The sequence below is a fragment of the Drepanopeziza brunnea genome (assembly GCF_022702325.1).
Source record: "Drepanopeziza brunnea f. sp. 'multigermtubi' strain 214-2 chromosome Unknown ctg3, whole genome shotgun sequence".
In the NCBI taxonomy this organism is placed as follows: Eukaryota; Fungi; Ascomycota; class Leotiomycetes; order Helotiales; family Drepanopezizaceae; genus Drepanopeziza; species Drepanopeziza brunnea.
Genome location: NW_027094066.1, coordinates 216,384 through 233,960, shown reverse-complemented (window position 1 = coordinate 233,960; position 17,577 = coordinate 216,384). Strand labels below are relative to the sequence as shown.

General features: G+C 49.8%; 5 protein-coding genes across 5 annotated transcripts; 1 reads left to right on the top strand and 4 right to left on the bottom strand.

The window, feature by feature from the left end:
- Window positions 1-551: 551 nt before the first annotated feature.
- Window positions 552-3,245, bottom strand: L3040_002249 (uncharacterized protein; the record flags this gene model as incomplete). Its single annotated transcript, XM_066155486.1, has 3 exons — window positions 552-909; window positions 976-3,007; window positions 3,194-3,245. The coding sequence occupies 3 exons, from the start codon at window positions 3,243-3,245 to the stop codon at window positions 552-554; spliced, it is 2,442 nt and encodes an 813-aa protein (XP_066012485.1).
- A 6,335-nt stretch (window positions 3,246-9,580) lies between these two features.
- L3040_002248 (uncharacterized protein) lies at window positions 9,581-10,483 on the top strand (the record flags this gene model as incomplete). Its single annotated transcript, XM_007289854.1, has 1 exon — window positions 9,581-10,483. The coding sequence occupies one exon, from the start codon at window positions 9,581-9,583 to the stop codon at window positions 10,481-10,483; it is 903 nt and encodes a 300-aa protein (XP_007289916.1).
- A 1,008-nt stretch (window positions 10,484-11,491) lies between these two features.
- L3040_002247 (uncharacterized protein) lies at window positions 11,492-11,867 on the bottom strand (the record flags this gene model as incomplete). Its single annotated transcript, XM_066155485.1, has 2 exons — window positions 11,492-11,726; window positions 11,785-11,867. 2 exons carry the CDS (start codon window positions 11,865-11,867, stop codon window positions 11,492-11,494), a joined length of 318 nt encoding a protein of 105 aa, XP_066012484.1.
- Window positions 11,868-12,475: 608 nt separating this feature from the next.
- L3040_002246 (uncharacterized protein) lies at window positions 12,476-12,949 on the bottom strand (the record flags this gene model as incomplete). Its single annotated transcript, XM_007289855.2, has 2 exons — window positions 12,476-12,657; window positions 12,760-12,949. 2 exons carry the CDS (start codon window positions 12,947-12,949, stop codon window positions 12,476-12,478), a joined length of 372 nt encoding a protein of 123 aa, XP_007289917.2.
- An 802-nt stretch (window positions 12,950-13,751) lies between these two features.
- L3040_002245 (uncharacterized protein) lies at window positions 13,752-16,448 on the bottom strand (the record flags this gene model as incomplete). Its single annotated transcript, XM_007289856.2, has 5 exons — window positions 13,752-14,466; window positions 14,609-15,531; window positions 15,577-16,209; window positions 16,257-16,279; window positions 16,373-16,448. 5 exons carry the CDS (start codon window positions 16,446-16,448, stop codon window positions 13,752-13,754), a joined length of 2,370 nt encoding a protein of 789 aa, XP_007289918.2.
- Window positions 16,449-17,577: the final 1,129 nt, after the last annotated feature.

Here is a 17,577-nt window from a genome sequence, read left to right as displayed (position 1 = left end):
GAGATGTACCGTACCTATGCGAGGGGCAGGCGCTTTATATATCATCAGCATATATATACTCTGCGGCGAAGAAGAAGAGAAGAAATGGAATGGAATTACGGATTAGGCCTCGGAAGCGAGTCTGCAACGTACAGGTATCATGTATAACCTCTGTGCTCTTACTGTACGTACTATGCTGTATGTACCTTGCTGTACTTTTACTGTGTAGTATCACCGAGCCTCCCTGCAAAAACAAATGCAGCAAATATGCCTCGGTGAGATTTTCCGCATACGAAGCCCCATCATCCGTCGCAGACTGGCCTGACCTAGAATCCGATCCCATTCGCCGTATCGACCCATGCTGATTTACCAGCCATCTCACCCCGTTTGCCCGTGTACTGTTGACAGCCCATTCAAATAACGCCGTTTGCTCCGTCCCATCGCGACCCGTGCACACTAAAAATGATCTTAGTCCAAGTCCCATCGAATCCATTGTTCCCATTTTGTCCGTCCAAAAGAAAACTCCCCCGGCGCCAAAAAAAAAAAAAAAAAAAACCCGTCAATAACAGGTCCTACGGCCACGTCCCAGCAGCTTGCAAACCATGCCAAGCCGCCTGCAAATAATTCGGGTGGGCTCTCGGGTCAGTCAGCACCCACGAACCACTCGGATCTTCCTGCGCAAAATTGTCAAAGCCTGTGTTCATGCGGATAGCCTCCTGTTCGCCAATCCACTTCTCGTACATCTCCTCCGTGGCAAACTGCATCGGGTTAGGATGAACCGGCGGCGCCATCGTATGCTGGGCTACGGACGGGTAGACAGCGATGTGTTGGGGTTGGCTTGCATTCTGGTATTGGTGGTTATTGGCGTAGGGGGAGTTGATACCGCCCGGTGTCGATTCACCGTTGCTGGGACTGATGATAGAAGGTGCGCTAGAGGATTGGTTAGGAGAGTTTTGGTACGGTGGCATGCCGTAGGGGTACGGGCCATGGGCGTACCGAGCTCGGTCGTCGACCTCGACTGGAGGGCTGGCGGCATTGATGGGTGCCCAGCTCGACGCCCCATTGGCTCGTGGTTGAAGGGGTGCTTCGACACCTTGCATGGGCTCGCCATTGACGCTGGATCCGGGGATATCGTTGGTGCTGGCTCGGGACCGAGTCTGGTCAACCGTGTCGGATCCATCCGATCCCAGGTTCTGGTCTGGGTCTTTCAGCTCCCCAAATTCCTTCAAATCTCGCTCATACTTCTTGTACTGCTCGAGACCACCGCCTTCGAACTGAGGCTTGCGCTTGTATCGACCATAGTACTCGCTCCAGACACCTCGGAAGTAGTTGCGCATCCTGACGATGGTCTTGAGGTAGGTCTTGACCATCTTGAGCCGGGGAGCCATCTCATTGAGCATCTTCTTGGTCATGCCCGGGAATCCCGTGTCGTTGTCCACAGCATGGAGACTGCGAGCGGGATCATTGACCAGATGGCGCTCTAGATCCATCTGTGGGAAATTGGCAGCGTAGAGACAGACGAATGCCGCCTGGTAGATGGAGAAGCCGATCAGTGGAGATTCCGGTAGTGCACTGTCCTCCTGGCAAGTACCGACAATGTCGATGATGTCCCTGGATGCTTTCATGATTCCCTCGGCACTCTCTTCCCAAAATCCTGGAGGGGGAGGGAAGCTATCTTCGGGGAATGTCGGCTCGTCCAGGGGTCCAACCGGCTTCTCGCATCGAATCGGGATGAAAGGAATAAACTCCCGGTGTAGCATGATCAGGCATAGAGAGTAGAGGATGTGCAGAGAGGCGTAGGTCGTAGCGTTGCGCTTTTCGATGTGAGCAGAGAGGTTTGCTTCGGTGTACGTCAGATTGGATGGTAAGGCGTCGTGGAATCGCTTCAACTGCTGGCGCAACTGACAGAATTGAGTCCGTTCGTCCCATGGAGGAAGCCGCTCGGTTCTCCTGCCGCCAGCATAGCTCCATTCGGATAACCTCCCAAAAATGTCAACCAACCGGATGTATCGACTCAGGACCCCGTCATCATGGGCAGACGTAGGTTCGGGATAGGTGGTAGACGGGGTATCCATCCACTCCGAGTTCAAGAAGCCAGTTTGCACATCCCGGACAAACAAGAATTGGTCATCTGAGCATGGGAGCTGGACTCGAAGTTTGTCGACACTCATCATCGTTGGTCTGTACTTACCCGCCGCCAGCATGCGATCCATGATGAAGCAACTCCAAACGGTCCGCCTTCGGACCTCCTTCTCAATAGCGTCCTCGCGAGGTGATTGTATCTGCTTGGAAGGTTGCCCGCCACGGGCGTCGGGGCTGGTGGCGAGCGCGAATGTATGCGAATCAGGGTCATCCTCGTAGGCAAGTCCCATAGGAAAGGCAAGCCGGATTGCCAGTCCCAGATACAGCCAAGCACTAAGACCTCTTGTCTGACCCCACTCGTACAAACCAAGCATCAGCAAGGCTTGGATATTCCCGAGTGAGGGCGCAGTCAAGTTGCGGATGGTTGGGCCAAAGGCCGCCGCCAGTGGCCCGGCGTAGTATTCGCTCGCTGCCAGCGGATCATCCTTGTTGGGCGAGTGATGGGCGACCAGACCTGGGTGGAAGCGAGCAGTCAGGGTCAAGACACCAAGCAGCAAAACCCTGCTCTCCTCGATATCGGCGGCTGAGGTTGAAGGGTCTCGGGGGTAAGCTGCCTGGCGCATCCGGTTCCGAAAAGTGGGCGGGTGGAGGAAGGGCATCTCGGTCGAGAAGTGCAACTTGAACAACTCGTACAGCTCATCCCACACCTTTCTCGTCAGGATTGGCGATTCCAACACATCCTCGAGTGGCCTGTGGCTATTCCTCCGGCCGCTATCCTCCGCCTTCCGGACTCGCTTCTTGCCTTCGCCCATCCCCTCTTCCTGTTTGATTCCCGATGGCAACTCGGTTCGTCTCGGGGCGGGCGTCGAACCTGCCACTGGATATGTGCATTCGCGATTGCTCTGGGCACAGGCTTTACAAATAGACTGGATGCCGTTGTTGACACCTGAATTGCTGTTAGCAGATCTGGTGATAGATTGGGCGAGAAATCGGTTTGTTTTGGATCCCAGCAACCAAGCCCCACGAATGCCGGGAGAAATCCTTCAACTTCCAGTACTGGCATCCAATTTCACCATGCTCTCTCGTTGTCCCAGCCTCCATGCATGTCCGAGAATGCGCGCGCGCAACTTACATTTGACTTTACTTCTCCTGCAGCGAGTGCACGCAATGGAGCTGCGCACCATCTTCTGGGCTTTCTTATCGTCCAGCCCTCCTCTCATGGGCCCTCCGCCCCCATCATCCGCCCCGTGTATGCCCGGGCTCGGCTCCCGCGTCGACGCAATACTGAGTCTCTGCTGGGGGGGCGACTCAAGGTGTAGATAGGGCTGGTGATCCGAATTATTCGCGAAGGCCTCCGCGTGCGAGCGCTTGGGCGACAACGCGCGCGAAACAGCGGGAATGGAGTCTTCCGGAGGTGCAGAGGGCGGCGACAGGATCGCGGCGAGAGAGTGCGGGGAGGGAATGGTGGCGGTTGGGGGCCTTTTGAGGCCCGGGATTGGGGATGTTCTTGTGGTGGTGGTGGTGGTGGTGGTGGTGGTGGGGAGATGGGGGATTGCTTGCTTGCTTGCTTGCTTGCTTGCTTGCTTGATTGCTCTGTTGGGGGATGAGGCTCATCAAAGACGGCGGCAGAGGGGAGACGGGTTGCTGCAGCTTTGTCGGTAGTGAGTGGTAGGTGGTGTAGGTGTGTGTCGTTGCCCCGGGTAGTAGTAATAGTAGTAGTAGTATAGGTAGTAGTCTAAGAGCAGAGCGCGGTCTGAGGAAGCTCAGGTCGGTCGGTCGGTCAGTCAGTCAGTCGGTCGGTTGGGTGATGGAAGTGTTTGCTCGGCTCGGCTCTGCCCTGATCTGCTCTGCCCTGATCTGCTCTGCCTTGATCTGCCCTGATCTGCCTTGCCCTGTACCACGCCGGGAGTCGCAATGTGCGTCGCCGAAGAAAAAGGTGCTGTTCATCCAATGGGTCGGGCCAGTCCTGGATGGGGGGGGGGCTTTCGTCGGCGACACGGCGGGTCGCAGTTGGGTGTGCGGTTAGTTGATGGCCCGGAGGCACAAGCCGAGGAGGGAGGGGTGGTCGTATAGAATTGGATGGGGTAGGTTGGGATGGGATGGGATGAGATGGGATGGGATGGGATGGGATAGAAGAGGGAAGAGATGGACTGCAGGTTGAAAGGAAAGTAATCGCGTTGTCAGAAGATGGCAACGTGGAAGGGCAGGAAGAGGGAGAGGCGGAGGTGGAGGCGGAGGTGGAGGTGGAGATAGAGGTTGAGGTGGAGGTGGAGGGCGAGGTGGAAAAAGTGGAGGAGGAGCGGCTACAGATGGGACGAGAGAAAGCGCGTGAGGTTCGGGATGATGATGCTGCTGTGCAGGTTCGGTGATAGGACATGGATAGCGATGGACACGGGATAGGATAGCAACAGATAGGAAATGGATGCAGAAAAGTACGAAGTAGGAACTTAACAGTGGATCAGAGAGCAGAGCAGAGAGCAGAGCAGAGCAGAGCAGAGCAGAGCAGAGCAGAGCAGAGCAGAGCACCGGCAATTCAGATCCGAGACTGCTCTTGAGGCGATTTGATGTGATATGATGTAGGTAGAGATAGAGTTCGCCGTCTATATACTTTGGTGCAGGTGCAGGTGCAGGGTTCTAATCATTTCCATCACATGACACTCTTGTTTATATAAACTCGGACGCATCGGTGCTGCTGCCTCGCTTTAATACAGTACTAGTACGTAGTACTTGGTACAAGTACCTACCTTATACCTACCGATACCGAGGTACCTCCCTTATATCTCTCTGTACCATCAAGACCTTCATTCCGTACAGTCTTGCTCGAATAAATCCAGTCCTCTTCCGTTTCCCTGTACCCGCATGACTCGCACCTCCTCCTCGCTGCTTCGGAAGCCGAATCATCTTATCCCCCCCCCCCCATCCCATCCCATCCCATCCCATCCCAATTCATCCATCTCGGCCTCGGCCTCGGCCTCGGCGTGGAGGGAGGCCGCTCGGATAGTAATTGTCCTGTACTCTGTAGGTGATTAGAGCCGGCTCAGGCCGGCTAATCCATCCGGCATTCCAAGCCGGCATCTAGATCCGAAGACTGAGTTAATCTATTGACCACAACTCTAAACTCCATCTCCATCCCCCCAACCTCGTCAGTCGGGCACAGCTACCGGTAGCCGCCAGAGACGTTTTCGCCCCCTTCCAAGTTCCAGCCAGATACGGTACTCGAGCTGCTGTACGTACGGAGGAGGAAGGAGTCCGGTCTCGGCTCAACGAAGCGAGCGGCTACCAAGAACCCCCAAGATCTGCACGCAGCACGACACGCACATCGGGCACATCTTCGGCCCCTTTGTCCTTTCCCGCCGCTGATCGATTTCCTCTTTGAATTGACCTCAATCCAGCCACTGCTGACACTGCGCCATGTTTTTCTTCTCTCTCTCTCTCTCTCTCTCTCCCTCTCTTCCTTTTTTTTTTTTTTTTTTTTTTTTCTCCAAATTCCTGGATTCTAACTCTTGGAACAAGAAATCAGGGTTGATGCGCTTTTCCTTTTAATTCCCTTCCGCTGCGGCGCATGATGTCCCTCCGTCAAATAGGTAATAACTCTTAGAGCTTGTTCGTCTCGCAGATGCAAGCCAAGTTGCACCACTAAAATACTACGGTACAGGCCTAAGTATTACCCCTCGAGGGTGCCTTAAAAGTTTAGTTTCCACTTTAAACCCCCTGTTTTCCCTACCCTCGAGGGGTAATACTTACGCCTGCGACGTAGTAACAACAATCTTGCATCTCCAAGTTGCAACGTCACGATAACATACTTTGATCTAATCTGTTTCTCTGGCTCGTGCGCGTAAGTCGATCTTGCAAGGTGTGCATCTGACCTTACACCTCAAGATGCATTATAAAAATAGTAGTAACTTCGCAAAGACACTTTCGCACGCTTCGGAGATGATAGGCTGAGGCTGAGAGGGTGGAAGGTTGCCGAGGTATCATCAGCAGCAGCAGCAGCAGCAGCAGCGCGCTTTTTCTCTTATGCGATAGGTAGCTTCTCTAATAGTCTTTTGGAGCAAGCTTTGACTTCAAGGAGGAAAAATCGCAAGAAGGGCCGGCTAGTGCTCCGTGACGCGAAAGCTTGAGTCTAAAAGGAACATCGACATGATGGTGTTCCGTACTGAACCTATCGAGTTTTATCACATTGAGTAATCAATGAGCAGTAGTAAGTGATGACGCTTCAAATAAAAAAATCGTTTTTTTCTTTCTTTCGTTCTTTCCATCCTGAATTGCGAATCGCTATCCGATGTACTAGTTGCAGCTGCGAGCTAAACAGGCCTTGAAACGTTGCAACGGTCAGCTAAACACGCTCTACTCCGCAAGTACCGTATTCAAGCTCGCTTACGGAGTCTCTCTCACCCTTGTCTTGTTAAATTGCACCGCTAAGTACCCACGGTGCAGGCCTACGTAAGTATTACCCCTCGAGGGTGCCTCAAAGGTTTAGTTTCCACTTCAAACCCCCTGCTTACCCTCCCCTCGAGGGGTAATACTTACGCCTGGGACGTAGTATTAGTACATCTCTCTGTTCTATAGAGCTAGCGCGAAGCTAGCAGGCTAGGTATGATATCCGCAATTAACAAGCAGGAAAAAGGAGGTGAGAGACCAGAAGCATCTCTCTCCTCCCTCTTCTCTTCTCTTCAAAAAATTCAAAAAGATCGCGGAACGGCAAAGATTCACCAATCGTAAATACGAAGTAGCTATTTAACGACACGGAAAGTACCCCCGGAGAGCGGCTAGCGCCATGCATGGGCCAGAGGAAAGCGAAAGGGAAGAAGAGATGTCGTGAGATTACTCGGAGCATCTTACTCATCTATCTATAACGCGAGTGCTGGCTGTAGGTAGATCTTGCACTCGAATTTATCTTATATAAATTTATTTAAATCTAAATCCCAATTTTTTTTTAAGAAAAGAAAAAAAATCCAATCTTGGTTTTTCTGGTTTGCGTTAATCGTCGGTTGCCATGAATTTAACTTGTGAAAAATCCCAGGTCGGCACCACCAAAGCGGGACAGTAACGGTATACCACCTATTAAACAACAATTACTTATATAAATAAGGAAAAAAAAAAAAATTCATTAGCTTGGAGAACTCTGCTTCACAGACGTGAATTGAGAATATAAAGATGCATTCATTTATAGTGGTTTAATACATTAAAATGTAATAAAAACATAGCTAAAAAATGTCTTTTATAATTTAATTTTACTTGTCTGCTTCGAATATCTTGATAACTACAACCCTGATTAAAAAATTTCTTATAGAACGAAAAAAAGAATCATCTGATTCTTTATGTTACTAAAGGTGATAATTATTAAATAAAATTTGATAATAATGCACGTATTCTTTTGATGGGTTTGAATAAAAGTCCGATTTTCATGTTCCTCGCTTATTCTAGTATTTAAACAGCAATTCTGATATATACGCACTAGTAAGGTCGAAAGGTACATGTTAAAAGTATCATTTTCACTACTTCAATTTAACACAATAAGAGAATAAGAACTTATAATTTAAATTTCACTCATTGATTAATATTAAAATCAATACAGTACATCTTTGTACACAGAAATAACTACGAGATAATAGTTGATTGATCTTTTATTCATTATAAAAGGGCAAATTCTACTGTCCCGCCTTGGTGGTGCCGACTTGCTATATAGCAGGTCGGTCAATTCTTTCGAGTTAAATTCAAGGTAACCGACGATTATGACTCTCTCAATCTTTCATAAGAAAAGATTTTTCGATGCGTCGATCTGGCTGGCTAGGTCAAACGAGTCCGGTCTTGACGAACGCTTTTTGATTTGATATATTCCGTGAATAAATCCAAGCCAATGTCAGCTGGAAAAAGGAAACTAGAGTTCTAAGCCATAATCGCTTTCGCGCTGCCTCTCCCCCCCCCCCCCCCACCTCTATCTCTCTAATTCATAATCCATTCTCACGAAATCAAACTCAGACACGAAAACCCCTAGAGAGCGCGGCGGTTTAGGGGTGGAAGTGGGAGTTGGGGGTGTTGGGGCTATGGCGATTGAAGTTGTAGTTGAAATTGGAGTTGGAGTTTGGAGTTGGAGTTAAAGTTGAGGTCGACATCAAGATTGAGAGTGCTAAATGCTTTGCTCCCGGGTGGTGGTGGTGGTGGTGGTGGTGGTATTACCGACGCATTGGTGCGTACGAGCGAGCAAAAGCCCTTCTCCGGATATCGCTATCGCACCATGGCCCCGGTACATATTCCCGCGCTGGGTATGCACCTGGAATCTGGTCCAAGGCGGCATTCATCTCCTTGAAGTTTGCCGCGGCGGTGGTGGTTGATACATGTATCCGTATTGGTTCGATGTTTTTCGCTAGGAAGATTTCACAAGTGCGACATTTGACCAGCAGGAAGAAAGAAAGAAAAAAAAAGCGAAACTCTGCGCGCGATAAGAATTGGGGTCTTAGAATTGCGTTGCCGTAATGAGTTTAGTTGGTTGGCATTGTGAAATGTTTTTGGTGTTGATGGTCTTGTTTTGGCTTAGCGCCTTCTCGTTGTCCAGCGGGAAGGGGCTCGCTTAATTCACGCAACAACAGCATTCGCATTTCTCAAAGGTGAATCGACCGCGTGGATCTGCCTGCACCAGAATACCGCGTAACGAAATATTCCTTTCACAAAGTAAAAATTGGGCTACTGATTTTTCATGTGAACAAGCTCTCGGATATATATAAGTGGTAATGTAGAAGGAATATTTCGCAATAATCAATTGAGCACCAGGTGTTTTGGTTTGAGAGAAAACGTATACACGGGCAGCAGTCCGTTCCAAATTTTATATCTGTGCTCCAGGCGAGGACTTCACCTTTAAATTCTGAAACTGATGTTTTGACAAGTAAGGATGGTATAAATGCTATAACGAACGTCCTCCTCCTAGACGGGTGAAACCGATAGCTGCGGTACCTCAATATTCTAAACGGGAAGGAATCCTTGATTGGCATTCAGCTTGAACACTCGAGGTCCAATATCACTTATTGAATAACAAAATCATTTCGCATAATCGTAAATACATGAAGCTTTGCGATTAGCTGAAGCGAAATCTCTCGTCTGCTAGTGCCGTCGCGCAGTTCACCTTCCAAGCCCAATGTTTGGACGCTGTCCTGACTTTCAAGAAATGAAGCACAATATTAAATGATTGAAAATCAAGAAAACCATTGTCCAGATCACGAGTAGCAGTAAGTGACGCCAATATCAAAGTGTGCTTGCAATGGTGAATATTCCTGCCTCGGAACACAAAATGACTTTTCTTCGCTGACAATAGGAAAGAAAGAGGGATCGGCCCGCCTAATTCGGCAACGACACCTTCACAATAGGAAAAGCTCTGCTGGGACCGCAAGTATTGTGATCGTAGGTATTGTGATCGTAAGTATTGTGCTGCGAGAAGCCTCTCGCTAGTTGAAAATCTCGCACATATAAACCCCATCCTCTCTTCTCTCTCTCTCTCTTCCTTTCTCTCTCGTCCATCTACAAGATGGCACGAAGATCGCTGCCGGAACCTCGGGCTGTGACCCGGATGATGAGCGTCCGCAAGACGAGGTCGATGGAGGGACGGTTGTTGCCGGGCGTGGCAGATCGACCGCTTCGAAAGAAGCGTACTGTTCGCGCCCGCGCACAACCAGTGCAAGCTCAGCAGCAGCAGCAGCAGCAACAACAACAACAGCAGCAACATCATCAACAACATCAGCAACAGCAACAACAGCAGCAGCAGCAGCAACCGCAACAGCAAGAAGAACTCGTTCCTGCCGCAGCAGCAGTATCAGTACCAGTACCAGCACCAGAACAAGAACCAGCCACCCCTCGCAACGCCGCTCGCTTCGCCATCCCAGACCCCGTCTCCATCTTCCCTCTCCGCAACGGCAGCTCTCTCCCACCTCTCCCCACCCAATACCAGGCCGAGGCCGGCGCCATGTTACTCGACTCCGAGCGCGAGGAGGCCATGGACGAGCCCCAGGACGGCGCCGACTACCCCGCGATCGCCGAGTACGTCGGGCCGGGCTTCGAGGGCGAGCGCAGGACAGCCGCGGACTGGCAACCTCGGGTGAGTAATCACCACATGAAGGCGGCGCAGGCGAGTGTGGAGAGGATGCGGGAGCGGGCCTGGGAGCGCAGGCAGGAGGAGCTGATTGCGCTGGACGCGGGGGAGGAGCTGCGGCCGGTGAGCCAGCTTCGGATGTTGAATCGGCGGACGAGAGGCCTGCTGAGCATTGAGGGGCCGGTGAAGAAGGTGTTGCGGATGCGGGAGCGGAGGTTGAAGGAGAGGAGGCTTAGTAATGGGAAGAAGGGGTATAGGCTGAATCGGGTGTATAAGAGGAGTGGGCTGAGGGAGGTGACGAGGGATGCGATGGAGTGGGAGTATGATGAGACGGGGATTTGAGCGGTCGGTGGGTGGATTGGTGTGTTTGGCTTTGGACTGGATTTGAGATTGGCTGACTTGTCGGATGACTGACTTGCGGAATGAATTGTGTGAGCTCCGAGAGTGGCTTGAAAGTGCTTTGCCTTGCCAGTGACTCTGCTCTTCGAAGAAGTGTGAGATGAGAGAACTTGAAGAATTCGACGTGAGATGTTGCTTTAAGAGCACCAAAGATACGTCTTATATGAGACATCTGAATTCGCTAAACCCCTAGTATCTATCCATAAGGACTTACAAGTACCCAAATCCACCCTCTTCATCAAAACTTATCCTCGAAACAACATGAATTATCAGACATTCATCTTAGTCGACTTACTGAGCAGCTCGTTATACCGCCGGTGTAGAACCTCAAGTTTACTCGCCTGCTTGACGCGACATTCTGTAAATCTCTTGGAGACGTAAAATTCTGCTGGAAAACTATGCTTGCACCCAGCGAATTCTGTGCTGTGCTGATATAAAAGAAGATCTGGGAGTACACCAGAGATAGTACTTTACTCACCCTTTGGGTATTGAGTCCCGAAGCCGTACGCCCGCTGGAGGCTCATCATTGCTTTTCTTCTTCTTGCCCGATCAACATTGCCGCGAGGTTGGTCAGAGGACTGCTTTTCGGCATCCTGGGTCGCTTTTTTTCAAGAGGGTTGTTTGTTGAGCACCACAGATAGCGGGGTGTTAGGGGCTGTGGTATATTGAAAGGATGCTTGCTACGAGCAAGCCTGGGCTAGAAGTGAGCTGAATAAATGATAAAAGACGAGGACGAAAACATGTACGGGCTTGCGATATTAAAGAATGCTTGCCAAATCCTATCGTCACACGCTTGTGTATTTGGAAAACATCCAGCGCATTTGTACCTAGCTACTGTCACCTGATCAAACTTCTCCGCCATTTTAACGTCTGCTCTCACAGATATCTAGAATTCAGAGCCTATTCATTGTGACGAGTAGCTTACATCCCACCGGCATCCCAGATTCAGCTTCATTGGTACGAAATCTTCGAAACAGCCCCATTCGAAAACCGAAACTCCCGCCCCTTCTCCCACTCCTCTGGCTGCCGGCTGAATAGTGTAAGAGCAGCATCAACCTCTGATTTCGTGATTTCCTTGTTCTTTTCGGGTGGTAAATTCTTGGCTTGTGCGACGCGGCACTGTTTGCACTGCGTAGAGACGAAAGAGGAGGCTGGATGGTGGCCGTCGCAGTTGCTACATGGCTGACTAGACGGGGATCAGCAAGTGCTGGGAAAGAGTTACGTGACTGAAGTAGGACATTTACAGCTTCGTAATTGCCATGGCCTTGGCTTTCAGAGCCTTGGTAGTTGATAGTTGGTGCTGAAGGGGTGGATCCTTGGAGTACATCTCAGCATGCGAGAGAGCAATTGGTGAGTTGCGAGAGTTGGGGTTCCGCTACCAATACGAGTATCAACATGAATTTAAGCAGCCGGAGGTACTGCAAACTTTGAGAAAGATGACGGCCATAAATCTAGAACCTTGCAGATGCATACCCGAGACTTCTTCAAACGCAGAAGAGGATGGAACTTTCGAGACAAAGCAGCATAAATGCCCGCAAGAAATGTAAATCTGCTAACATAAATCCTATCATAGAGGAGAAACTGAAGGTTGACAGTACCTTCGTATACGTGGTTGGGATTGTGATATACCGGAGTGCTGGTCTGCTCGAAATCGGGCCAATCGGCCACAATGAACTCCACAGAAGATCGGTTTGTTTGTGGCCATGCTCCAAAATTTCTAACCATTATTTGGAACTGATTTCCAAGCCGTTTCTTCGTGTTTGTGGCTTGCAGACAAGGAGAATAGCAACGTTTATAAACCAGTACAGGACGGGAGAAGTTCGATGAGAAAGACAGAGTCAGTGCGAGAAGCGGCACAAACAAAGAAGCCATCAAAATCTTGGGCGTTTGGCGCGCATATAATACATACGATAGCACGCCAACGTGCTCGTACGACTACACCAACTGGCTCAATCCCACCAGCGTTGGAATACCCCAAAGAGGGATGACCGGCTCCGTAATTCCAGCTTTCAAATAGCAATACCCAAAGTATAGCTGCGAAACGCAGTAGAGCCCAGCAAAAGCTTTATCATAGACATCAACCATGCCAAATTGCGCCCATTTGACGGCGAAGATGGCTGGGAAGACAGATCAGCGGTGGGTCACGTGTTGGGTTATTTCTTGAAATCCGCGAACTTGGTTGGGACAGACAGGTATTGTGGGAGCAGATGACAACTTACCGAGGAGTACGAAGCCCTGGTTCACCTCCATCCATCCAATCTTCGCAGAGATGGCCCCTTTATCCTTCACGCCAAGCTTCTTCATCGCGGGAAAGACAACGTCGTAGCCCATCTTCGTATGCCCAAGGGCAGTTCCAGAGCTGGCAGCTGCTGCGAGATAGAGCAGAGCTTTGGCGAGTATCGAAGGCATTGCTGAAGTGATAGAAATGTTGCTGATAAACTGATTTGGCGTGGTTGCTGTGCTCGAGGCTCGAGGATGTTGAGATTCCGAGATGCCGAGGTTGAGAATGTATGTACAGGGGGATGGGATCAGAGAGGAGACGTGGGATCAGAATGTGGCGACTCGGAAACTCGGCGAATCAGATGTTGTCTCTTGAATGTAGAAGTAAACAAAGGGGGTGATACGAATGGCTTATCTAAGCAAGTGGAAAGGCAGTCGGTTATATGCTCGGCGGAAGGTCTTGGCGCGTGTGGTTCCGCTTGGGGCCGAAGCGAATTCAGATACAAGATTATTCTTATATCATCAACATCCCAAGTTGGAGCTGTCGAATATCCTCCTAGAAAAGGCTGAGGTTACGGCAAACTATCTTACAAGCCAGTATTCTGTCCGACCAATGCCGTGTGAGCGCAACCAAGATGAACAATTGTGGGAAAGCCAAAAGGTGCGGCAGCAGTTGTGCTTTACGCAGGATATCAGACAGTCTTGGGGGATATGTTCCAGGTTTCATAAGATCAGAAAGCTGGCCGGGGCAGTGTGACTTGAAAGCCCTCACGTGTTTAGAACGCCTCCTCCACGATGGAAGGGAGGGATAAGTTGTAGCCCGGGCAGCATGAGGGGAATGATAGATCGCTGCATGAGATGTATTATCGGTTTCTACTCGTCAAACGGCAGCCTTGACTTGTACTTGCTACTCACATATTCCAATGCCGCCTTATAGTGCCATCTTCGTCCCAAGTGTCTCGAACGCCAGGGTATCGTCATCATTCATGCCTCATACATCGAAGTCGCTGTCAGTCCCCAGCCCATCCAGATTCCCCATGTCCTTCTTCCCTGCATCAAACCACCCCCCAAAATCCAGCTTCATTAAGAGTCGATCCACTCTGCCCACTTTGGCAGGAATATAAGCATCTTCCTCGCCTAGCACCAATTCAGCAAAGCCATTTTCCCAGCCTTCTTTTTCTTGATCGATATTTCGCAGACACTGGACAAGATTTTCGATGGCGGATTTCACTCGGGCTGCGACTGTGACGAGCTGCTCTTTGATATCCTTTTCCTCTTTGTGGAAGTCGGAAAAGGCATCTACCACGCCTTCATCGGCTTCCAAATCGAGGGATTGCCAAATGGAGTGGACTCTGTAGACAAGTGCTACTAGATGGTCGATTTGCTGGAGCAGGTGATATAGAGGGTCGGTGAATGATGGGTTGGTCAAGAGAAGACTGGTGGCTAGGGCAGACAAGTATCTTCTATGTGCATCTGCCAGCGTTTGCGGGTCGTATTTATTGCCATTTTTAAGCTGCGGAGTTGGTTCTCGTCCCGCTTGCAGCCAAATATCTTCTTCGTCGTCTTCTGAGCTCTTGGAAGAGTTCGGGCGTGGTGACTCGCCGCTCAGCCATTTCTTGAACCCTTCCCAGGTGCCTTGCACAACTTCCCCTTGTAGATAAGCCTCTGTTTCTCCGAGAAAAAAGACTGCTGCACTGCTAGTTGCCCTTTTGATTTAAATTTTATGAGTAAGCGTGCCTTCTTTTATGAGTTTCCAAAGCAGGTTAGAGATGTTCCAGGGATTAGGCTAAAGCATACAGCCGAGATGGCCCAGATCAGGCAATAAATAATCGGAGAAATTGCACTTACCAGACACTACGCATTGATTGAGACCTTTCCTTGCCTCGGCTTCGGATTGTCCGGACTTTGTTGCGTCCTGCGATTGAACTTCCGTAAGGAGGTCCTGGTGGAGCTGGATGATCTCGACGCAGAGATGTGATCTTCCACAAATCTGTCAAGCGTATATGTGCTCGATGTATGGACAACAGGTACGCATTGATACTTGAGCAGCTTTGCACATCCGCCGGTGTAAGAAATAGATCTAGTGGAGAAGGTATATCAAGGGTCAGTATTACCGGTACAGAAAACAGGAGGTTCCTGAATGGCGTTGGCGCAATCATCGAGACCGGATGTGATCCTTTCGAAGGAGTTCCGGACGTTGACTTGGTAATGTTAAGCTGTACCAAGTCTCTAGCTAGTTCAAGCAGCTCATCCTCGTCCTGCTCTTCTTCATACTGGCCTTGCAGTGATCCTAGGGCTGCCCAGGTACGTGCTAGAGCTGCTGACACTTCACCATCTTTCACAACAATATTGCCAAGGCCATCTCGTTTATCGTAACCCAGATTGTCAGACCTCCGCCACCTTGACCGGATCTTATCATCTGCCTCAGTGATCAATGCAATGGCAAATTCCCCTCTGCCCAGAAGAAAGTATTCCCTAAGCAGTGTAAGGATCTCAATGACCTTGCTCAGTGGCAATAGCTTTTGGAGAGTAGTCTGTGATAACGAGACTCGTATCGAATTGATCACTTGAGAGAAGTTTGCACTGTTGATAGGAAATTTCAGTGACGAAAGCTGCTGCAAATGTGACGAAAGTAGCTCAAGCTCTGGAGAGTTCGTAGTGGATACCCCTTTGACCCGAATATGGTTGAGGGACCGGCCAATAAATAGCAACGAGCTGGCTGTAGATCCCGAGACAAAAGCAGGCAAAAGATCCGGATGACTGTGGTACTCCTACTCCGTGTCAGAAAGTGAATCTAACCCCTCGCCCTGACATACCTGTACGTCCCCGTGGACTACTTGAACAAAAAAGTCCTCCATCCCAAAGCTTGGCAGCCGTCCATACAGAACCCAAGCCGAAACTTGCTTTAACCAAGCGGTTTCTGCAACACTGACCAAGCTCAAGGCTGCTTCCTCGATGTCAATATATCCAGTTTTCAAGGCTTCGCAGAGTCGATCGATAATCATAGCTCCGCTACAGCTCCTCCCTCCACTACCCCGGATCATGAATTCGGCCACCTCCAGAAACCACTCCATCCTCCTCGTCCAAACCGAGAACTCGCCTACTATAGCTGTCAATGGTACAATATTGTACGCCCCAACCATGCCCGCATCTTTCCTTAGTATGTTATCCTCAACCTCCAAGACTTTGCGTTGGAATCTGGCGAGATGCGTGGATTTGATGGCTGTTGCAACGGCTTGACAGATACATGATGTATGCGAGGTGGCTATATTAGCAGTATGGGCCAGAATTTTGCAGTGCAAATTGCTCAGGTGGGCAATGGACGAGAGGAGGCCTTTTTCCGGAGGGGAGAGTATCGAGGTTGGGGAGGAGTGATCGGCGGCGAGGAGAGGGGAGGGGTGACCGGAGAGGGAGAGGAGTATTTCGTGGAGCATGATGGAGGTTCGTATCTAGTCTGAATTAACGGCTGAGCTCTGCCACGATTGGGATAGCATACGGAACTCCGTCTCCTCCACGGGTCTTGAACCTCTCAACAAGATCTTGCTTGAGCAATAAGAAAGTACCGAGAAGTTCCAGTCTGCACATCGAATCACAGCATGGCAGCGGATGTACCCATGTGGCGGCAGCGATTCGGGTTCTGAAGTGCTGTCGTTGTGGTTTTTATGTCCAGGGTGATTGGGCTTCCCATCGCGTCCGAATTTCAGAATACGCGTTGGATACACGTGATCAAAATCAATAAGTATCAGAACTTGCGATTCCTTGCTCCAGGCCCGTCTCCTCTACTTCTCATATTGGTACTGTCTGTATTCATTCCTTCCTCTTTCCTAGATGAGAGCCTCATTATATTTCGCGAAAGGAGTCTTGTTATTGACAGCAGTGATCATCACCGATGGATACTTCTGTATCTATCATGTTGCTTCAGGAATGAATTTTCGCACATAGACGACTGCCCTAAAGCGATGTATCGGATATGCAACAAATTGTAAAGAGGGTGGTCACTAAAGGATTTATGGCCTGGGCTCAATCGATGCTAGGTATCTCCTGCAACAAGGTATGGATACATCGATCTTCTCCTACAGTTTTGTATTCAAGTTCTGCGATGCCTAAATTGCTTATTCCACCTGCAAAAAAAATACCTGTCATCGACTGTCTGCCTTGACAGTGAGTCTCTCTGTAAATCTAAACCCCCGGGCTGGGTACAGAAAATAGCTCCGAGTCACCATAAATCTGCATATAGCGAGTCCTGGGACTGCTAAAATTCTGTCTGGAGCTCCATCGCAATGTATTCAAAGCTCCAATTCGGTTTCATTAAAGTCATCCTTGGTCCCATTACACATAAATTTCTTTGTCAAACAGGACCTTACTTTGTCTCTGCTGCAAGTTCCTCCAATATCTCTTGCCGCTCTAACTTCTTCCTTGCCAATTCGGACTCGTGCGCCTGGATTTTTTCAGCATCCTGTTTTTTGCGATGATCTCTATCCATGGGTCTACAAATGACCCGATACCTCTTAGGATGCTGTACAACACGAAAACAGCAAATCCGAAATGCATCATTACATCCAGAGGATCTACATTAGTCATCAGCCCTCGATCAAGTTTTTGCTATTTCCGTTAGGGGCGTCGCAGCGGCAAAATTGCAAAGATAGGTGAGAGTGACCTTTCAAGACTGCGGTCCAAGTACTCTCCAATAAAGACCTAGCAGTGCCGACAATGTATGGCCGGAAGGCGAAGCTAGGATGGCAGCAATAAGGACGAAGGTTTTGAAGGCTCGCGATGTGGAGAATTCCACTACGCCGTTGCAAAATGGGGCAATGAAG